The 24,542-nt window shown below is 39.7% G+C and overlaps 1 protein-coding gene across 1 annotated transcript in view; it reads right to left on the bottom strand.

The window, feature by feature from the left end:
- Tpi (triose phosphate isomerase) overlaps positions 1–24,542 on the bottom strand; it is a 226,118-nt gene that overhangs the window by 43,754 nt on the left and 157,822 nt on the right. Inside the window, exon 7 of the mRNA XM_090369145.1 lies at positions 6,374–6,461. Coding sequence (XP_090225271.1) covers positions 6,374–6,461 — 88 coding nt within the window. The remainder of the gene's footprint in view (positions 1–6,373; positions 6,462–24,542) is intronic.

Below are 24,542 nucleotides of genomic sequence, written 5' to 3'. Positions count from 1 at the left end.
AATTAAGATCATTATTATTCATAAATTCTTCAATCAATTTGCCTCTCTGTCCATTGCATTAGACTCTCACAAAGGATGGTGTCCATTTAAATCACCGAGAAGACAAATCGGAGCTGGGTAAACAGATTGTCGAGTTCTGAACGTGGAAGAGGTAGAGATGGTGGAATATAAACGGAAACAAGGATGACTGACATAGCAACTGCAATACAAGCAGCCACAGCTTCTAGATTTGTTCTTAACTGGATCGGCCTGGATGGCATGCCAGAATTAACAAGAATGACTACTCCTCCACGTGCAAGAGACTCTGAGTTCCTATCTCATCTGTACAAGATATAATTTTATAATTTTGGTGAAAATGGGGGAAACAAGAATGTTTCCTGTAGGCCTATGGGATTGAACTGAGCTAGTAAATCCCTTAAGTCATTAGAATGAGTGCTTAGTCCTATACAGTTCCACTGTACGATGTTATGCATTATTTAGGTTTGGCAGAGGATGATTCTTCTGACTGCTTTTTGTTTGCAGGACATTTTTTCCATTCTTTTTTTGGAAAGTTGGGGCTTCCAGTATCCATAGTGTCATTTGCATGTAGTTCTAGTATGAGTTCTTCATTATCTGAATGTACATCTACTTCCAGACTATTGGTTGGTGATTCAGCTTTCTTGCTGTCTTTGTTACTTTCCAATTTTTTATTCTCATGTGAGATGGTTAGAGTATCAGTTGGGATACTAATTGGAGTGTTAGTTGCTTTGCTGGTTTTAGTTTTAGGCATATCTTTTCTGGAAGCTTAAACCCAGTTTGCTAGAGTGGTGTTTGGTGGTATTGACATATTTGTTTAAACTGCAGTTAAAAGATAGCTTCTGGTGCGAAATCCATAGGATAGACTAAGCATGGTCAACATAATCTGTCTATGTGCTTCAGGATATGTGACTGTGTTCTATTTTGTATCTTTGAATTTTCTTTCTGGTTTTCCTTTCCACATATCACATGATTTAGAAAAAGCAGGGTGGGTCCCTTTGCAGTTGGGACACACAGGAGTTGAGGCTTAGCAATCTGTTTGTGCATGATCCTTAGAACCACATATAGGACAGATGGCATCCCCTCTGCATGCCTGCAGAGAGTGGCCTTATTTCTGGCATTTTAAACAGCAAACAGGTTTCAGGATGTATGGCCAAATTCAGCACTATAAATAGCTGGCTTTTACTGTGGATGGCAAGTCAGGTGTGCTGAAAGCTAAAATGATGGATCGAGTTGGAACCAGATTTCCATCTTTTTTAATCATTATATGTTTTGCACTTATTACCTTTTGGTTACTAAGCTCCTGAACTAGTTCCTCCTCAGTCACTGAAAGTAGATCCCACTCATGCCTTTCGATGAATTTAAGGTATTGTGGGGAGTAACAGATACTGGCAATCCATCAAATGTCTTTGTATTTAATAGCCACTCAATGTTTCGAGTTGGCTGTTTCAACCAGGAGGTCTCCGGATTGTAATCTCTTCACCATTTTTGGTGATCCCACAATAGATAACAAATATTTTTGGATCATAAATGGTGATAACTTGCCCACAGGCTGAGATGACAGAGTATATCACCAGAAAGTTCAGTAGGTTAGGGCAATGTGCTTCTCTTTGAAGCCTTTTGGGTTTAGCATTAGTAGAGGCATTTGATGCAAGAAAGCAAGCTTATGCAGCATCAGCCAAAAAAAAAAAAAAAAAACCCCACTTCCACTTCACCCCTCTGTTCGTTCAAAATACCTGTCCAGCTGAGCCTTAAACTTATTCAGGCTATCAACCTCCACCACAAGGGATGGAAGTCTGTTCCACCAACCAACCACCCGCTGGCTAAAGGCAAATTTCCGCACGTCTATAGTACATCTGTCTTTCCTCAATTTGAATTTATGCCCTCTCAGGTGATTTTTCTGAGCTAGAGGAAGAATCCCATCAGCATTGAGCATGCTTAAACCATTCAAGGCTTTATACACCTCTATCAGATCACCTCGCTGGTGCCTAGTCTCCAGACACTGTAATTTGCAAAACTTAAGCCTTTCTTCGTAAGAGCGCCCCTTTGTTCCATTCACTAATCTTGTTGCCCTTCTCTGTGCTCGTTCCAGCAGCTCTACATCCTTCTTGAAATGAGGCCTCCAGCCCTGTATACAGTACTCTAGGTGTGGCCTGACCATTGCCTTATACAATGGAATAATCACCTCCTTATCCCTGCTGGAAAAATTCCTGTATATCATTGACAATACTCCATGAGCTACTCTTGCAGCCCGTCTGCACTGCTCAGAGAACTTCATATCTGCCTGCACAACCACCCCCAAGTCCCTTTCATTCTCTACCACTGTCAGTGTAGTACCACAGAGTTGATACGTTGCTCTGGGGTTGCTGTTTCCCATGTGTAGTACTTTACATTTGTCAATGTTAAACTTCATTTGCCACCTCTCAGCCCATCTGCTCAACCTTTCCAGATCCTGTTGCAGCAGCATAGTGTCAGTAGTGTCCTTGACAACCCTGCCAACCTTTGTATCATCTGCAAACTTGGACATTAAGCTTGATATTCCATCATCAATATCATTTATAAATACAGAAAACAATAATGGACCCAGCCCTGAGGGACTCCACTAATAACATTAGTCCACGATGAGCAGTGTCCATTGATTACCACTCTCTGTCTTCTCCCCCTCAACCACCCCTTTATCCATAGCAGCCTTCCATGTGCAACAGTATCAAAAGCCTTTCTAAGATCCAAGTATATAATATCAAAGTTATTCCCTGCATCCAGTTCTTTTGTGACTGCATCATAGTATCCAATCAAGTTGGTCAGGCAAGACTTCCCCTTAACAAAACCATGCTGTGTCCGAGCTATAACTGAAGTCTTGTCTAAATGATGCTGCAGTGCTTCTTTAACCAGTGCCTCCATTAATTTTCCTGGAACAGAAGTTAAGCTCACAGGTCTATAATTACTTGTGTCAGCCTTTGATCCTCCTTTGTGAATTGGGGTCACATTTGCACATTTCCAGTCTATGGGTATCTCCCCTGAGTCCAAGGAAGCTCTCATAATTATGGCTAAGGGTTTGCTTACTTCCTTTGCTGCCTCCTTTAATATAACTGGATAGATCCCATCCACCCCGGGTGCCTTTCTTGTGTTTATCTTCAACAGTTTCTCCTCCACTTTACTCCCAGTTATTTCAAGATTCTGTAGCTTACTGCTAGAGTTGAATACACCTCTGGCATTCCCCTTGCTGAATAACTCCTCATGTGTGAATGTCGATGCAAAATATTCATTTAGTTTGTTAGCTACCTGAGCAGGATCATCAACAGTTGACCCATCAATATCAAGTGGACCAATCTGATTCATCCCCTTCCTTCTAGAGTTTACATAAGTAAAGAACTCTTTGCTGTTTTTCTTTGCATCCCTTGCCAAGGATTTCTCATAATCTGCCTTCGCCTGCCTAACCTCCTTTGTAACTTGGTTGCATATCAACTTGTATCTATCATAGGCTTTTGTGTCATGTGATAATTTGTAAGTATCCAATGCATTTTTCTTCTCTGCCATATGCCTCATTAGTTCATCTGACATCCATTTTGGCCTAAACCTTGAACAATATTTCTTAGTTGGTATGTAAAGCCTAGTAGCTTCCAAGATAAGTTCTTTGAATGCTTCCCATTTTGAATTTGCTGTTGGTAACATCATCAGTTGGTCCCACTGTATAGAATTTAAATACTGTCTCAGTCTATCGTAGTCGCCTTTACGGAAGCAATAACCCTTCCCTTTACCCCTAATGGTAGTTACCTCTTTGAGTAAATCCCAGTTCAGCACACTGTGATCACTGACACCTAGTGGTTCATTTATCTGCAGATTCTTAATGCATGAAGAATCACTGCTGATAATCAAATCAAGAGTATTACTCCCTCTAGTTGCCTCCCGAACATGCTGATGTAGAAAACAATCATCCAATAAATCCACAAAAGCCCTGCTAGTGTGTGAGTAACCAGCCCCCAAATTCCAGTCAATATCTGGGAAATTAAAATCTCCCATTATAAGACTCTCTGATTTACTGGCCCACTCTATTTCCCTGTACAGTTCCTTATTATACTCATCAGAGTCATTAGGCCTATAGCACACTCCTACTCTCCATTTTGATCTCCCAATGCTTATGTCACACCAAACTGACTCAACACTGCACTGTCCGGCGATGTCGACTGGCTTCACTTCCTTGGTTTTTATGTGTTTCTTAATTAATAGCATAAATCCCTCCTCCCCTCCTGTCCTGTTTATCCTTTCTATACACATTGTATTCCCCAAATTCCAGTTCCGCATTACTTATATCTGTGTGACACCACGTCTCTGATATCCCAACAATATCTGCCTTTGATGTTTTGAGCAATACCTCAAATTCATCAAATTTATTTACTAAACTCCTAGCATTGGTGTACACGCAAGTATACCTGCACCTGTTTCTATTATTAGCTACCCTAACACAACCCATGTATTTACTTGTACCGCAATGGCTCCCAGCAGTCTCTGAAATACCATGCTTCTTGTTTTTCACAGGCTTCTGCTCATTCTAATAGAAGCAGTGCAAGAATCTCTTTCACCTCTGCCAGTGGCTACTGTCAATCTATTGGTCTTTGTCTCCCCCCAAGCTAGCAGTTTTCCGACCCACCTAACACTGCCTCGATAGCATCAGCAAATATTCTTGCACCCTTTCTATTTAAGTGTATCCCATCCCTGTAGAAGCAATCTCTCCTGTTAACAAGTACAGTCCAGGCTGAAAAAAATTCTACCCCTTGAGCCTTGCACAATCTTTTCAGGGCCGAATTGATCGACAAGGCTCTCATCATATACTCCTTCCTATCGTGTCTGGGCAGAATTGCAGACACTTTCAAATTCAACCCTAATTCTAGGCTTTTGTTCAACAGTGACCTGTACTTGTTAAGTAATTCTGCCGGTCTCCTACTCTTAATATTATTAGTGCCAACGTGTACAACTATATCACCTTTTGTGCCCTTAAAAGATGATATTCGCTATACAACATCATCAACCTTTGCCCCTGGCAGACATACCCTGGTCCTGTTCCACCTATCTTTTTTACAAAGCATGTTCCCCGTTTCCCTGACAATAGAGTCGCCAACAACTACTAGTTCCTTCGGGACCAGCGCATTCTGCCTTGGGGGTTGTCTCTGTGTCACGCGACGCCCAATTGCAAGCTCTGGCATTGATGTGGGCAGCTGAGAGCTTGATGGGCCCCTCAATTTAGTTTCTTCGAGGGCATCCAACCTGTCCTTCAAGCTCTCATATAGGCCCACAAGAACGCCGAGTTGTTGCCTGATATCGATACACTCCTTGCATCGCGCACACACAAAGACATCCCCCTTGGCAGTATCATGTCCCGTACCCAATTGCTCTGCAAACATCAAGCAAACAGTGCATTTTATAAGGCTGTGAGCCAGAGGACAACTGCCCCCTCAGTTCTGCTCTGAGCCACAGCACTTCCATTAGCTTGAGCCTTTTGCTTTGCTGCTCTGGTCTGAGTCATGATTCTATTAATTTATTAATTATGTTATTAATTATGTTAAATATAATTAATTATATTACGTTTGTAATCTAAGTCGTTATATGTATTTATTTAAACGTACAATTTAACTGCTAACGAAGTTCAACTAACGCTATCTAGTACGGTATATAACTATCGTATCACAAAGGCGGGAAAATTACGAACGGTAGCGGAGTTGAAACACGTGGAAACCTTTACCGATACTTTTATGCAATTACAAGGCATCATTTTTATTGGGTATGTCTAACCTTGAGCTTAACTGCTCTAAAGGTGGAAAATTATTTAATCCATTGTTGCTCCTTTTAGCCCTGGGAGAGTTACTTCCTTCTCCCAGGTTGCTACCCTGTGGAGGCAGGAGCGGTGCCACCAGTGACCAAACAGTTGTAGTGGTTAGAGTTTGTTAGTAATTAATATATATACACACTAAACAAAGAACGGTAGATTTTCTTTCTGAGTTCCTACTTTAATGCTTTAAATAAAGAACCACTTGAAGTGAACAAAAGAGAAAAAATCTCTAGAAAAGAAAACTTTATCATGTGGAACGAGCACTCTATATATTGCAGAGAAAATCGCTTGTCACTATTGCTTGGCTCTCAGGGCCTCGCCGCTCTAGAGACTGTGATGGCTTGGTATGACCAACAAACTGAATGCTGTCCAACTCAAAAATGCTTGCTGAAAAGAGAGAGCAAAGAAATAAAGTTTGAAAATGTGCTTCCAAGAGATTGCTGAAATAAGAGTAACCAGGCATCTAAAGTTCATATACTTACTGTATGTGAATAAATCCAAAATGGAATGCCTGAACAAATGGAAAATACTCACCTCCATAAATTATTCTAGTAGTATTAGCGACCTGTTCAGAAATATTATCCTTTAACCATTTGCGAAGTTTTGCATGAACTTCTTGAGCCTAAGGAATTTTAAAAAGTTAAATTCAGTCAAATCATTCAAGAAACTTTAAAATTGTAGAGGCTTTGCAAATAAATAAATTTGAAGAACCTCGTGTTATCAATTAAATTAGATCTGTAAACAGTTAACACCTAGATTAGCTTAATAAGATATATACAGAATTGCTAAACGTTTAAAAAATTTTTTTTTTTATAATCTGAAGTAGGCAACATATAAGAAAAATGGAGTTAAAAAAAATAAAATTAAGTCACAGCAAAGAATTATTTTAAAATTAGTAGTGAGTACAGTAATCCCCCGCTATTCGCGGGGGTTACGTTCCTGAGAAATGTCGCGAATACCGAAAACACGAATACTGAGTTATGGCTCCCATAGTAATAAAGGGGTTCCGTTCCAAAGTATGAAATATATAAGAAAAACTAGTCTAAAATTTTGTCTATGTATGTATTATATGTACCTTCATAATATGACCATTAGAAATGCAAGCATATGGCATCGAAATGAAAACAAGAAACAATTTAATATTAAATGTAATATTTATTAGAAATTTCAAACAAATCTTTCAAACCAGTGCCTTTGCTAGCTAAAAAAAACTTATCCTGCCAGTGCTATCACCAGTTTCACTAAAGTGTTGTTGAAGGAGTTTTGCCTTTTCACGAATGATGAGTGAACTTAACGGAATTTTATTTTGAGTTCGGTCTTCTATCCACAGATTTAAAGCCTTTTCCATTTTTTTTCTAATTTAACATCACGAGTTACAGAGCAAATTTTTGAAGCAATTAGCACGTTTTCACGGACACCACGGCAGATTTTTCCTTCCAATTTTTTGATTGATCGTACCGTTGACTCATTGATTTTATAATGTTCTGCCACTGACAAGACACTTTCACCATTTGAAATTTTGTCTAATAACTCAATTTTATTCGCTAATGTCATCACCTTCTTTGATATTTTCACATTTCTCTTGTTATTTGTAGCCATATTTTTTTTGTACAGGTTAGAAAGAACTTGTCCACAATAAAATCACTTTCGTCCGTTAACACACTCGAAAAAGTCTGTTTTACACTGCAAAATGGTAGATTTATCACTTTTGTAAGCATATCAACTAAAAGCAAATGACCAAACCTTCCATGACAAGCGCATAACACACTGAACAAGGATTAGCGAGAAATATCCACACTCGCGATTTTGTCACCCCTCTCCCCCCATCCACTGAACGCTGTTTTGACCGGGAAAGATAATTTTAGCCACGCCCATATTTTTTATGGCGGAAAATATTCACGGTGCTTTAAAATTCACATTTTTTAGGTTTCATTTTATATTAAATCAGCGATCGCGAATACAGATACCGCAAATAGCGGGGGTTTACTGTACAGTGAAAATGAGAAAATTATTAAAAAGAAAGAAAAGTACAATGACAACACCTTGCAAAACTAGTTGATACTATGAAAGCAAATGGAGTATAACTGATAATTTGATTCTTAGCATTTGAACGTGGAGATTTGGATACAAACAGTTGTGGTAAGCAACGTTCTTATCTTAAGCAGCCTTAGCACAACCTACAGCCCATGGGCTGGATAGAGCCCGCCACCCTAAATCATCCAGCCCTAAGTCACAAAAAAGAAATATATCTACCTGCCCCGTGATGGTCCTAAAAAAGAATTCAAGTTTGTAATTCTATCTCAGGCCTGATGTAGAACCACAGTATTTTAATAAATTGTAACGATTTGGACGGTGTTATGAGCTTATATATAAATATACATATTTGTTATAAGTCATTTGTTATATTTCTTATAAGTCAAAAAATAAATATCTAAAATATAAATAAAAAAGCATTTAGATTTTTGATTAATGATGCCATTTTCTCACTACAACAAATTTTGGAGAAAAGAAGAGAATTCAATCTACCAACATTTCTACTTTTTATTGATTATGCAAAAGCATATGACAATGTAAACTGGGAAAAACTTTGGCAGATTCTACGTGAAGAAAATATCCCAACCAAACTCCGGAAAGTGATCCAAAACCTATATAAAAACTCAAAAATCTGTATAAAATATTCTAATGGCCAACTATCAGACCCAATTAACACCAATAAAGGAGTGAAACAAGGATGTGGACTATCACCAAATTTATTTAATATCTACATCAATAAAATTCTTAAAGAATGGAAACAAACAATTGACAACGGAATACAGTTGAACAACAGGAATAAAATCAAAACTATATTATACGCTGATGATCAAGTTATAATTGCAAAATCAGAAGATGAACTACAGATAGCTGTTGTTGTTGTTATTTGGTTTTTAGGAGCATTAGCAACTAAGGCCATATTGCTCCGTCTACTGATAGCAGAAAATGAACTGTATAAAATAGGTAAAAAGTACGAGATGAAAATCTCCACCTCAAAAACAAAATCAATGGGATTATGTGGAAAAAACATACAAGGAGTCAAAATTGTTATTGATGATAAAATAATAGAACAAATACCTGACTTCATCTATTTGGGAAATTTAATATCAAATGAAGGGAAAGACATCCACACTAAACTAAAAAAATATCATAAAATGAATGGAACGATTAAACGCCACTTCGGAAAACAAATGACAACTGAAAAAAATTACGACTGCACAACATCACTTCAAAACCAGCCATCTTCTACAGCTGTGAGACTTGGGTCATAAATAAGAAATATGCACACAAACTAGAAGCAGCACAAATGAGATTTTTAAGACCATTATTAGGCTTTACAAGACTAGACCACAAAAGAAATTTAGATATCCGCGAGAAATTAAAAGTAGATAACATAGTAAATGACATAAAATGGTATCAGGAAAAATGGATCAGCCACATAGAAAGAATGAACCCAGACCGGATCCCAAAATTAGCCTTTAACTACAAACCTACAGGATTTTTTTTTTTTTTTTTTTTTTGATTTGATAGTTGTTGGCGCATCGGCTTCTGTGGCCATATTGCACCTCCCAAGGTTTTTTGCAGTACTTTGATCCAAGCCCGAGGCGGGAATCGAACCCGCGACCTTTGGGTTGCCGGGCAGGTACTTTACCCACTAAACCTTCAGGAAGAGGGATGTTGGTCGACTAAGACAACGATGGCGAGATCAAAACCACCACCAAGATCTACAATGGAACAGGTCTTAAAAAACCTAAGCCTGATCAAGTTCATGATGATGATGATTTTTGATTTTAGAAGATTAGAGGAACAGTGTTGCTTTCATACGTTTTTTTTTAATGATTGGTTTTGATCTCCCATAGCTCCGTTTTCTGTCTATGCAACAGTGGCTGCCTGCACCATGTATTGCATCAGCTGTGCTTGGCGGGAGGAGCTTGCATAGAGGCATCTGTCACTCTTTCACTTACCATCTCCTTGTCACCTGTGTTATGGCCTTCTCTTTAATTTTGGCTGTTGCTCTGCTCATTTACTGCTGCTCTTGTTACTTTGCACCTTAATTTGGATTCCTTGGAACTGGGCAAGTTTTGTCTGACATACAGTGCATGTGTTCCTTGTATTTTCTACTTGAGGCATGGTGGTGGAATTTATAGCTAAACTGCGAGGCGTTATCTTCTTCACTTACAATTATAATTGTTATAGTGATAGTAATGTTTGAATTTCTTTTCTTTTCTTTTTTTTTTTTTTCAACAAACAAGCAACAAAATGCTGCGTGCCGAGTATTCCAAGACACTTGGAGATATTTTACACAACACTTCGGCACACCATTTTCTAATTTGCCATGCAAGTGTTGCTGTGAATAAGTTCAACAACAAGCAGTACCATGAGACAAAACATTCAAAATTCAGTGAATTTAATGGGCAAGCAAGGATAAATTTCATAAACTTAAATTAAGCCTAGAAAAACAAAATTTGGTATTCAAGAAACAAAGTGCAGAATCAGAAAGAAATACACGTGCCAGGAAAGGAAGGACAGAAGTTTAATGAACTCTAACAGGGAGAGACATGATTTTATAATAATGGAGAACAAAGTGGAGCAGAAACTGTTGAAGTTAACAATAAAAAAGACACCTGGGTCATATGGAATTGATCCAGTTATACTGAAGGAGGCAGTGAGGGAATTAAGAAAACCCTTAGCCATAATTATGAGAGCATCATTAGATTTAGGGGAGCCCCCATGGACTGGAGATGTGCAAATGTATCCCCAATTCATAAAGGGGATTCAAAGGGTGACACAAATCATTATAAACCTGTTACCTTACCTTCTGTTCCGAGGTAAATAATGGAGTCACTGGTTAAAGTGATGCAGGATCACCTAGACAAACCCGCAGTAATAGTTCAGACACAGCATGGGTTTGTTAAGGGGAAGTGATGCGTGCTAAGTTTATTGGATACTACGATGTGATCACAAAGGAACTGGATGCTAAAAATAATTGTGATATCATATATTTGGATTTCAGGAAAGCTTTTGATACTGTTGCACATGGAAGACTGCTGTACAGTTTGGAGCTGTTTGGTTTGTTTGGTTGGTTTTTAGGCCATATTGCTCTGGGATATGTGGTGGTCATTCCTTGACCTTTCCGCATCCTCCGTATTTGGTGGTGACAGGCTCAAACCCCGGTCTAATCAAGAAACGTGTGCTGCACACTGCTGCTCCTTCCCACCTGGCTACGGAGGCGCCGTGCAGTTTGGAGCAGTATGGCATTAAGGGCAAGTTGCTGCAATGGACAAAGGAATGGTTGAGTGGGAGACGGGAGACAGTGGTAATAAATGATTTAGGCAGCTTGGCCACTGTCCATCACTGAGGGTGCTAGCATTGCCTGCGGCACGCAAAGTTAAAAAAAAAAGTTTTTTTTTTTTTTTAAATCATGATATCTTGCCGAACCCTGGTTGAGAAACCCCGCTCTATAGTGAAGCTTCCGTCATCCCCCACTTCAACATTCAACCCATACACAGTACTACTAGTACTAATACTAACTAGTACCACTACTAATACTAATATAAAATAGCACATTATAATACTATAATATAATACTAACACTAGGTGGTAGATGACTTTCATAAATCAGTGCAATACCAATACTTTGCTTACTGGAAGCTTGAATTGGTGAAACCAATGTATAGTCACCACAGCAAAGTTTCCGGCATGTCCTCCTTCCCCATATCCATCATCCCATGCACAGTACTAAGTACTATAGGTTTTTGATACCTTTCATGTTTGGGGGTTTCACATATAAAAAAAAATACGGACACTGCTCTACGTAGACTAATGTTATTAGTGGAGTCCCCCAGGGTTCGGTGATGGACCAATTGTGGTTTTGTGTATTTATCAATGATATTGATGAAGGTACCGGGTGGTTATAAAATAAGTTTCCCTATTCAGAAGACCCTAGTGTCAAAACGGCTGGGTTTAGTGCTGTGAAAATCGGTGGGTATGTCATTTAGGGTATTAGTAGTAGTAGTGGCATGTGATGCAAGAAAGCAAATGTATGAGCTTATGCAGCATCAGTCAAAAAAAAAAAAATTGCAAAACAATCCCCTCTAAATGTTTGTCCAGTTCCTCCTTAAATTTATTTAACCTATCAACTTCCACAACGACAGATGCAAGTTTGTTCCAGCAATTAATCGCCCGCTGGCTAAAGGCAAATTTCCGCACATCTATTCTTCCTCAATTTCAATTTATGCCCCCTTAGGTTCGTAATCTGAAAAAGTAGATGAATCCCATCAGAATTCAGCGTGCTCAACCCATTCAAGACCATATACACCTCAATCAGATTACCTCGCAGTTGCCTAGTCTCCAGCTGCTGCAATTTGCAGAACTTAAGCCTCTCCTGGTAAGAGGATCCCTTCATCCCACTCACCAATCTTATTGCCCTTCTCCGTACACACACTCAAGCAAATCTACATCTTTCCTAAAATGAGGCCTCCAGACCTGCATGCAGTACTCGAGGCATGGCCTGACCATTGCCTTATACAGAGGGACAATCACCTCCTTTCCCTGCTAGAAAAATTCCTGTTTATTATTGACAATAACCCATGACCTGCCCTGGTAGCCTGTCTGCATTGCTCAGAAAACTTTATATCTGACTGCACAATTACTTCAGGGTCTTTTTGATTTTCTACCACATTAAGTGTAGTACCACACAGTTGATACGTTTTTCTTTGGGTTTACTTCTACCCATATGCAATACTTTGCATTTTTCAATGTTAAACTTCAGTTGCCACTTCTCAGCCCATCTGCTCAAATTTTCTAGATCCTGTTGCAGTAACACACTGCCATTACCAACCCTGCCAACCTTTGTATCATCTGCAAACTTCAATACTAAGCTTGATATACCTTCATCAATATCATCGATAAATATACAAAACAACAGTGGACCCAACACTGAACCCTGTGGGACTCCACTAGTAACATTAGTCCACAAAGAGCAGCACCCATTGATTACCACCCTCTGTCTTCTCTCACTCAACCATCCTTTTATCCATTGTAGCAACTTACTCTTAATACCATTCTGCTCCAATTTGTACAGTAGTCTTCCATGTGCAACAGTGTCAAAAGCTTTCCTGAAATCCAAGTATATGATATCAAAATTGTCAGACAAGACTCTCCCTTAACAAGCCCATGCTGGGTCTGAATTGTTGCTGCAGTCTTGTCTAGATGATCCTGCAATGCATCTTTAACCAGTGACTCCATTATTTTACCCAGAACAGAAGTTAAACTAACCGGTCTGTAATTCTCCCCTGGGTCCAAGGATGCTCTTATAATTATGGCTAAGGGTTTGCTTACTTCCTTTGCCGCCTCCTTTAATATAACTGGATAGATCCCATCCACCCCAGGTGCTTTTCTTATGTTTAACTTCAACAATTTCTCCTCCACTTTGTTCTCAGTTATTACAAAATCATTAAGCACCCTGTTACAATTTGATAACCTTGTGGCATTTTTAAACCTTAATAACTCCTCATGTGTGAATGTAGATGCAAAATACTCATTCAGTTTGTTTGCTATCTGAGCAGGATCATCAACAGTTGAACCATCAATATCAATAGGACCAATCAGATTCATCTCCTTCCTTTTAGAGTTTATATAAGTATGGGGAAGCGGTTCGTAGATGAAAAAAATTGGTTTGAATTCTGCCACCAGGGGAAAAACTGCGCTGCACATATATAAAATTTGCCATTTACTTCAAGACATGCTGTTTACGCAAATGACATCCTGTTATATAAAAGCAGAAAGGCCAATGCCAACGTCAATAACCATTACGGCTCTTACAAAAAAGGAACGTGCTCTTTTAGTAAAACTGGTTTACCAAATAATAGTAATGTTAATGAAGCACTACGTGAAAATCAGAAACTTAAGATTTGTATAAATGGCCTTTGACGTCAGTGGGGCTTCAAAAACTAATAGAGAAATATGAAGTGACGGGGTGTAATTCCAGATAAGGAACAGAACAGAGGTGGTGGATGAAGTAGCAGTTGGAATGGCCTCCAGGTCAGAATGCAAAACACTACTGTAGTGGCACTACTCTGGCACTACCAGTAGTGCTAGAGGGATATCAAGAGACTTGAACCTTCCTTGGTCTACCGTACGTAACGTGCTGTGAAGAATTTTACGCTAGTTCCCATACAAAATTCAGGTAGTCCAAGAACTAGTCTTGTGATGAGCAAAAATGAATAGACTTTGCTCTGCGATTTCACTCTTCGTGGGGCTCTAAATGCACAAAACTGCTGAATACGGGAAACTTCTCGTCCATCTACTGTGCATGAAAGACCACCACAAAATCCAAACATCACAGTATAGTGTGGATTTACAGCAGAGTTTATAATCAGACCATTTTTCATTGAAGCATATACATCTCATGTCCGTAAGGTATACAGGTGCATGGAACTGTGCTCTTAACATTAGCGGAGTCATATAATGCAAGAAAGCAAGCATCAGCCAAAAAAAAATAAAATAAAATAAAACCCCTTCCCATTTCACCATTCCATTCACTCCAGATGTTTATCTAGTTCTGCCTTGAACTTATTTAAGTTGCTGACCTCCACTACAACAGATGGAAGTTTAATAATGTGATCTCTTCTAAGAGATCACATTATTCCCACTCTGCAAGAAAGACAATGGTTGGAGACCGTAGTGTTGATGCAAGATGGTGCCCCCTCCCCATGTTGGTCGACAAGTGAAGGAACTGCTCTGTTCAAATGATCACATCATTTCTAGAGACTTTCCGCAGTTGTGGCCAGCTCAATCACGAGATCTCAATCCCTATGGGGATACCCGAAAGACACAGTTAACCGTGGCAGCATACAGACACTTGTCAACTTGAAAGCAAGCATTAAACAGCATATAGTTGACATCCCCAATGAGATGCTATGCGAAACTGCCGCACGCAGTCCTCTGTTTTCAGAATGTCATCTTCAGTGAAGGAAAGCATAGAACAATAACTGTAGATTTCCAAGTTCTGATATTAAAATCTAATCCTAAGTTAAGTATTCTATCCCATGTTTACAGTGCAAATCCCCCCCCCACACACACCGGTGGCAGAAATTTGAACTAATTTTTTTATTCTACAAATCGCATCCCCATACTCTAAATGACATACCCACCGATTTCCAAAGCACTATCTCTAACCGTTTTGGCACTAGGGTCTCCTGAATAGGGAAACTTATTTTATAACCACCTGACATATCACACCAAATGTCCAAGTTTGTAGATGATACAAAGGTTGGCAGGGTTGTTAGCAACAGTAAAAACAGTATGCTACTCCGCCTGGATCTAGATAACTTGGGCAAATGGGCTGAGAAGTGGCAACTGAAGTTTAACATTGACAAATGCGAAATACTGCATATGAGTAGCAATAACACAAGAGAAAGTACCAACTGTGTGATACTACACTAAGGGAGGTAGAGAATGAAAAAGACCTGGGGGGTAGTTGTGCAGTCAGATATGAAGTTCTCTGAGCAGTGCAGATGGCTGCCAGAGCAGATCATGGAGCTTTGTCAATGATATCTAGGAATTTTGCTAGCAGAGACAAGGGATGTGATTATCCCTTTGTATAAGGAAATGGTCAGACCACACCTTGAGTACTGCGTACAGGTCTGGAGGCCGCATTTTAGGAAGGATATAGAGTTGCTAGAATGAGTACAGTGAAGGGCAACAAGATTGGTGAGAAGAACAAAGGGGTGCACTTACCAAGAGAGGCTTAAATTCTGTAAGATGCAGCAACTGGAGACTAGGCACCTGCGAGGTGATCTGATTGAGGTGTACAAGGCCTTGAATGGTTCGAGCAGGCTCAATAGTGCATTGAGCCTGCAGGATACTTCCGCTTGCTCAGATTAAGACCTGAGGGGGCATGGATTCAAACTGAGGAAAGACAGTTGTAGAATGATGTGCGGAAGTTTGCCTTTAGCCTGCAGGTACAGTTGATTGTTGGAACAGACATCCATCTTTTGTTGTGGAAGTTGATAGCTTAAATAAATTTAAGGCTGAACTAGGTGACCGGATGGGTGAAATGGGAAGGGTCGGCTGATGCCGTATAAGCTTGCTTTCTTGCATCAATCATATGTCTCAACTAATGCTAAGTTGTGGTCTGAGGTATTTAGAGGACCACTCAACCTCAACCATGTACAAACAACCAAGGGTTGTTTGTAAGAAAAAGATCAAGCGAGTTGCCTGTGTGGTTAGGATTGTCTGGTATTCTGATAGGTAAATGAACAATCTCTGTGGGATCATTAGTAATTGCAAGCCTCCATATCTAGACCAGCTGGGTCAGTGTCAACCAATAATTGGGTTTCTCTCAGAAAAAGTACATGAGATTTGGCAGACTGTAAGTGGAAATGGACATTATTCAGTTTGGAACTGAGACCACATGTATTTGTGAAATGAACGGGAAGTGTTTGGGAGGTTTAGATCTTTTCACAGATAAATTTGTTCTATTTGTCTACCAATTCATGATTTTTCAGTAGAAAGAAAGGGGAAGACATGATATATGAAGTAATGAAATATTTAGATATGGAATACACACAGGAAGAATATATCTAGCTCCTAGACAATGTGGCCTAAAGGATGTTCTTGTATACAAACTACTCGGACTCCTTGTAACCACTATCTGGCAGAGTGTATGCAGCGAGATTATACACTAGCTGATTCAGAAGCCTCACAGGGCATTACCAATAGGCTCAGCCCGGTGGGCTATCTAGCAGCTGGTCTGCAAACACTATTTTACAGCTGTACCCTCAAAATAAGGATGATTGGATCTTGCCATGATGGAAGATCACATTCCATGACCTTCCATCATGTATTATGATCTCATTTATCATACTGCATGATGGAAGAGATTGGGGGGGGGGGAGAGATTTCTCGAGCTTTGCTCTGGAGACTAAACATGGGTTCCACCACTTCTTCAAGCTTCCAACTTGCACCAGTTGATGAGTCATCTACCACCTCTATTTGAGCATTACCATTAGTTATTTGTTTGTTATTTGGTTTTTAGGAGCATTAGCAACTAAGGCCATATTGCTCCAGGATATGCGGTGGTCATTCCCTGGCCTTTCCGCATCCTCCATATTTGGTGGTGACGGGCTCGAACCCCGGTCTAATCAAGAAGAGTGTGCTATGCACTGCTGCTCCTTCCCACCTGGCTACGGAGGCGCCTGCATTACCATTAGTAACTGGTGGCTTGGCTTGTTACTAATTGTAATGCTTAGATAGAGAAGGCAATGGCATAAGCACAAAAACTGGACATTCAATTATTAGACATATCATATTTTCTGAAAACAAGCATTCACACATTTTCCAACATCAGGCAGAGTTTATTTTTGGTGAATGAAGCGCATTATCCTGACTGTCTCATGCCTACAGCCAATCATGGAGGAGGTTCAATGATGGTTTGGGCAGCTTTATCTTGATATTCATCAACCTGCATGGGCAAATTATTGCCACTAATTACCTTGATATTCTGTGTGAACAGGTTCATTCACAAATTCACAAATAATGCCATATTTCAAGGAGGATAAATACCATTAACATTTACCTTACTCAATCCAATCAAGGCCTTAAGCACATCATTTAGGGAGCTTTTGGCTAATCACAACTAATTTGAAGATTTGAGAATTTTGACCTCATATTTTCATTGAAAACAAAACAAAAAATAGCACAATCTCTCTGGTCTCCAGATGCTGCAATTTGCAAACTTGAAGCCCTCCTACATAAGAGCACCTTTTTGTTCCCTTCACTAATCCTGATTGCCTTCTCTGCACCCATTCCAGAAGATCTATATCCTTCATAAAGCAAGGCCTCCAGACCTGTATACTAAAGATGTGGTCTATCCTTGGCCTCGTACAAAGGGATAATCACCTCCTTATCGCTGACAAAACTCCACTTGCTGGCAGCATTTCTGCGTTGCTCAGAGAATTTCATATCTGACTGCACAATCCTCCCCCCGGTATTTTTCATTTTCCACTACCCAGAGTGTATTACCACACAATTGTTAGTTACTCTGGGATTACATTACTGGGCATTTCATGGTACTCCATAAATGCCCAGGGGGGAACTTGACATTGTTATGCCCTGCCACCTTCCAACAGTACCTTCCCCTTGTGACACTAATTTCTTTGCTAATAGAGAACAGCACCTTGCCAGGGTATCACAGCACTACTATATTAGCATTAGCATTCAGTAGAGGCATTTGATGCAAGAAAGCTAGCTTATGCAGGATTAGCCAAAAAAAAAAAAAAAAAAAAACCACTTTCACTTCACCCCTCTGTTCATTCAAAATATCTGTCCAGCTGAGCTTTAAACTTATTTAGGCTATCAACTTCCACGACAAGGGATGGAAGTCTGTTCCACCAACCAACCACCCGATGGCTAAAGGCAAATTTCCGCACGTCTATCCTACATCTGTTTTTCCTCAATTTGAATTTATGCCCTCTCAGGTGATTATTCTGAGCGAGAGGAAGAATCCCATCAGCATTGAGAATTGTGCAAACCATTCAAGGCTTTATACATCTCTATCAGATCACCTTGCTGGTACCTAGTCTCCAGACACTGTAATTTGCAAAACTTAAGCCTTTCTTCATAAGAGCACCCCTTTGTTCCATTCACTAATCTTGTTGCCCTTCTCTGTACTCATTCCAGCAGCTCTACATCCTTCTTGAAATGAGGCCTCCAGACCTGTATACAGTACTCTAGGTGTGGCCTGACCATTGCCTTATACAAGGGAATAATCACCTCCTTATCCCTGCTAGAAAAATTCCTATATATCATTGACAATACACCATGAGCTACTCTTGCAGCCCGTCTGCACTGCTCAGAGAACTTCATATTTGCCTGCACAACCACCCCCAGGTCCCCTTCATTCTCTACAACTGTCAGTGTAGTACCACAGAGTTGATACGTTGCTCTGGGGTTGCTGATTCCCATGTGTAGTACTTTACATTTGTCAATGTTAAACTTCATTTGCCACCTCTCAGCCCATCTGCTCAACCTTTCCAGATCCTGTTGCAGCAGCATAGTGTCAGTAGTGTCCTTGACAACCCTGCCTACCTTTGTATTGTCTGCAAACTTCGACATTAAGCTTGATATACCCTCATCAATATCATTGATGAATACAGAAAACAATAATGGACCCAACACCGAACCCTGAGGGACTCCACTAATAACATTAGTCCACGACGACCAGTGTTCATTGATTACCATTCTCTGTCTTCTCCCCCTCAGCCACCCCTTTATCCACAGCAGCAATTTGCCTCCAATGCCACACTGCTCCAATTTGTGCAGCAGTCTTCCATGTGCAACATTATCAAAAGCCTTTCTAAGATCCAAGTATACAATATCAAAGTTAATACCTGCATCCAGTTCCGTAGTGACTGCATCATAGTATCCAATCAAATTGGTCACGCAAGACTTCCCTTTAACAAAACCATGCTGTGTCCGAGCTATAGCTGAAGTCTTGTCTAAATGATCCTGCAGTGCTTCTTTAACTAGTGCCTCCATTAATTTTCCGGGAACAGAAGTTAAACTCACAGGTATATAATTACTTGTGTCAGCCTTTGATCCTCCTTTGTGAATTGGGGTGACATTTGCACATCTCCAGTCTGTGGGTACGTCCCCTGAGTCCAAGGAAGCTCTCATAATTATGGCTAAGGGTTTGCTTACTTCCTTTGCTGCCTCCTTTAATATAACTGGATAGATCCCATCCACCCCGGGCGCCTTTCTTGTGTTTATCTTCAACAATTTCTCCTCCACTTTACTCTCAGTTATTACAAGATTCTCTAGCTTACTGCTAGAGTTGAATACACCTCTGGCTTTTCCCTCGATAAATAACTCCTCATGTGTGAATGTCTATGCAAAATATTCATTTAGTTTGTTAGCTACCTAAGCAGGATCATCAACAGTTGACCCATCGATATCAAGTGGACCAATCTGATTCATCCCCTTCCTTCTAGAGTTTACATAAGTAAAGAACTCTTTGCTGTTTTTCTTTGCATCCCTTCCAAAGATTTCTCGTAATCTGCCTTCGCCTGCCCAACCTCCTTTGTAACTTGGTTACAGATCAACTTGTATCTATCATAGGCTTCTGTGTCGTGTGTTAATTTGTATGTATCCCATGCATGTTTCTTCTCTGCCATATGCCTCATCAGTTCATCTGGCATCAATTTAGGCCTAAACCTTGAACAATATTTCTTAGTTGGTATGTATAGCCTAGTAGCTTTCAAGATAAGTTCTTTGAATGCTTCCCATTTTGCATTTGCTGTTGGTAAAATCATCAGTTGGTCCCACTGTATAGAATTTAAATACTGTCTCAGTCCATCGTAGTCGCCTTTACGAAAGCAATAACCCTTCCCTTTACCCCTAATGGTAGTTACCTCTTTGAGTAAATCCCACTTCAGCACACTGTGATCACTGCCACCTAGTGGTTCCTTTATCTGCAGATTCTTAATGCATGAAGAATCACTGCCGATAATCAAATCAAGAGTATTCTTCCCTCTAGTTGCCTCCTGAACATGCTGATGTAGAAAACAATAATCCAATAAATCCACAAAAGCCTTGCTAGTGTGTGAGTGACCAGCCCCCAAATTCCAGTCAATATCTGGGAAACTAAAATCTCCCATTATAAGACTCTCTGATTTACTGGCCCACTCTATTTCCCTGTACAGTATCTTATTATACTCATCAGAGTCATTAGGCCTATAGCACACTCCTACTCTCAATTTTGATCTCCCAATGCATTTGTCACACCAAACTGACTCGACACTGCACTGTCCAGCGATGTCCACTAGCTTCACTTCCTTGGATTTTATGTATTTCTTAACTAATAGCATAACCCCTCCTCCCTTCCTATCCAGTCTATCCTTTCTGTAGACGTTGTACTCGCCAAATTCCAGTTCTGCATTCCTCATATCTGTGTGACACCACGTCTCTGATATCCCAACAATATCTGCCTTTGATGTTTTGAGCAATACCTCAAATTCATCAATTTTATTTACTAAACTCCTAGCATTGGTGTACACGCAAGTATACATGCACCTATTTCTATTCTTAGCTACCCTAACACAACCTATGTGTTTACTTGTACCGCAATGACTCCCGGCAGTCTCTGAAATATCCTGCATCTTGTTTTTCAGGCTTCTGCTCATTCCAATAGAAGCAGTGCATGAATCTCTTTCACCTCTGGCAGTGGCTACTGTTAATCTGTTCGTCTTTGTCTCCCCTCAAGCTAGCAGTTTTCCGACCCACCTAACACTGCCTCGATAGCATCAGCAAATATTCTTGCACTCTTTCTATTTAAGTGTATCCCATCCCTGTAGAAGCAATCTCTCCTGTTAACAAGTACAGTCCAGGCTGAAAAAAATTCTACCCCTTGAGCCGTGCACAATCTTTCCAGGGCCGAATTGATCGACAAGGCTCTCATCATATACTCCCTCCTATCGTGTCTGGGCAGAATTGCAGACACTTTCAAATTCAACCCTATTTCACGGCTTCTCTTCAACAGTGACCTGTACTTGTTAAGCAATTCTGCCGGTCTCCTACTCTTGATATCATTAGTGCCAACGTGTACAACTATATCACCTTTTGTGCCCTTAAAAGATGATATCTGCTCTACAACGTCGCAAACCTTTGCCCCTGGCAGACATACCCTGGTCCTGTTCCACCTATCCTTTTTACAAAGCATGTTCCCCGCTTCCCTGACAATAGAGTCACCAACAACTACTAGTTCCTTCGGGACTAGCGCATTCTGCCTTGGGGGTTGCCACTGTGTTGCGCGACGACCAAGTGCAAGCTCTGGCGTTGATGTGGGCAGCTGAGAGCTTGATGGCTCCCCTCAATTTAGTTCCTTCGAGGGCATCCACCCTGTCCTTCAAGCTCTCATATAGGCCCATAAGAACGCTGAGTTGTTGCCTGATTTTGATACACTCCTTGCATCGCGCACACACAAAGACATCCCTCATGGCAATATCATGTCCCGTACCTGAATGCCCCAGAAACATCATGCAAGCTGCTGTGCATTTTAGAAGACTGTGATTCAGAAGGCAACTGCCCCCCTCAATTCTCCTCTGAGCCACAGCACTTCCATTAGCTTGAGCCTTTTGTTTTGCTGCTCTGGTCTGAGTCATGTTTCTCTTAACTTAAATAATATTTCAATTTCAGTTTATAACCCTAAATTATCTCCGAACACAGTTATACGGGATATATATATTTTTAGTGTCAAGTATTAATTATCTCCGAGTTTCCTTTATATAACTTCCGTGTCAGTTATGTATTAATTAATTATGTTACGTTTGTAATCTAAGTCGGTATATGCATTTAGTTAAAAGTACAATTTAAATGCCAACGAAGTTCAAGAAGTTTAATAGATTTTACCGATCACTGAAAATATTATAACCTGTATTATACTAATGCTATCTAGGTTCGATATATGACGATCGTATGACAAAGATGGGAAGTTACAAACGGCCATCTATGGATACTTAAGTATTAATTAACTTTCAAATCTCGCTGTCTCAATTCAGAATAAACTAACGATCCTTACTAGGTCTATAAGCTACTTACAAAAAATAAGTTGATGTAAAAAATATTCAATAAGCGGCTAAATATGGCTAAAAAAAAAAACTTCTCGTTCAGCGGAGTTGCGACTTGTAACACGTGTATACTCTTACCGATACTTTTATGCAATGGCAAGGCCGAGTAAAGAATAAATACACCAAATTAATCAGAAAATCACAAAATAATGCTATACTGCTAAATTTAAATCAAAAGTCTTAGAAAAACAATAATTTCAAATCAATAAATAAGAAAAATCCACTTTGCGGCTTTGAACACGTCTGGCCCCTACTGGCCTCGTCAGCAGACTCGACGAGGAATAAAAGGAATTAGAGGAATAAAACTTCCAGGCAGGAAGTTGCAATCATATATTGCTAAAGTGAAAACAAACGCTAAAGAAGCATGTGCTACGCACATGCTTCTTTAGACTAGACCAGGGTTCGAGCCCATCACCACCAAATACGGAGGATGCGGAAAGGTCAGGGAATGACCACTGCATATTCCCGGAGCAATATGGGCTTAGTTGCTAATGCTCCTAAAAACCAAAAATAACAAAAAAATACAATAAGCACATATATATTTTTATCGCTTTTCATATACTACTTGTATTCACTTTTATTGATTTTATTTTTACTTGTTTAATGGCACAAGGTATGTTGTTGGTATATTGTTTAATGGCACAAGGGCTGCTAAGGCCATATTGTGCCTGATTCTATTTGGTAGTGTAGTTGAAATGTTAAAATCTGTTAAATAACCGTGTCTGCTTCAAGAATGCAAAAAATTCAGCTAGATTTGCATTGTCTCCAATCAGATGAAATAATATTAAAGGTTCTTCCAGATGTGAAAGTGTTGTGAAAATTGTGTTTCAAACATTAATATAACGGTTACAATTTAGTAGAACATGCTTCACCATAAGTGTTTTTGTCAATCAATACAAGTATGCAGATCTTCCTCTATGAGCATAAATATGGGTTAGATACATGTGCCCAATATGCATCCTAGCCAGGATCACCTCTTCTTGCCTATTTGATCTCATGCTTAATGATGACCACAACTGAGGTTCCTGTTTGAATTGCAGTAGCTTACTACCATTGTTAGGAGAGCATGCAGTAGTCGGATGTTCAATGGCCTGATCTACATATTCATTTCCTCTGATACCTACATGACCTGGTATCCAACCGACAGTTACTGATTGGTTAGGAGCACATAACACATTTAACTGTGATCTTCAAGACGGGGTGGATTGGATTGGACGAATTTTTTAATGCTGTTATTGCACTCAAAGAGGCAGAATAGATCATTGTTTGCTTATAGGACAGATCAGTCACGTGATATAGAGCTATCTTAATCGCAAACAGTTTGGCAGTATAGACACTATATTCCTTCAGAAGAGACACAGAACTAGAAAGGATAGTAGAAACTGCTGCTGCTGCGTCTACAGTTGAACTTGTTTTTGAACCATCAGTGTCTATATATATATATATATATATATATATATATATGAAAACACAGAATTTTTAGCTACACATGCAGCATGGAATTTCCTGATGGTGAGATGTGCTGCTTGTTTATTTCCCCATTGTTGGAAAGAGAGAGCATAGACTGGTGTATAACTAGACATGGAGAGTCATAAGTGCTTTTTTCCTGAAAGATATTATCCATATGTAAATTCCAGCATTCTATTAACTGTAGTAGCCTTATTCCAATTGGCTTGTTTTCGTTAGGTTTATTGTCATAAAAGGTGATCAACTCAGGCTCAAATAAGTATGCCCAAATAGGGTGAAAGGGAAGGCTCGGTATTTTTGCTGCATAGTTGAGTCACGACTCAACTATGCAACAAAAATACATAACGACTTAGATTACAAACGTAACATGATTAATTAATACATAACTTCATACAGAAGTTATATAAAGGGAGCTCTTGGATAATATTTGATAGTGAAAAATATATATAGTGTTATAACTGCGTTGGGATACAAGTTTAGGGTTATAATTTTGTACTGAAATTTTATTGAAATTAAATCAAAATCATGACTCGGACCAGAGCAGCAAAGCAAAAGGCTCAAGATAATGGGAGTGCTGT

This window comes from Mastigoproctus giganteus, chromosome 2 (assembly GCF_048544385.1).
Source record: "Mastigoproctus giganteus isolate SK-2022 chromosome 2, ASM4854438v1, whole genome shotgun sequence".
In the NCBI taxonomy this organism is placed as follows: domain Eukaryota; kingdom Metazoa; phylum Arthropoda; class Arachnida; order Uropygi; family Thelyphonidae; genus Mastigoproctus; species Mastigoproctus giganteus.
Note: the sequence above shows the minus strand (reverse complement) of the source record. Positions and strands in the feature narration are given on the sequence as shown.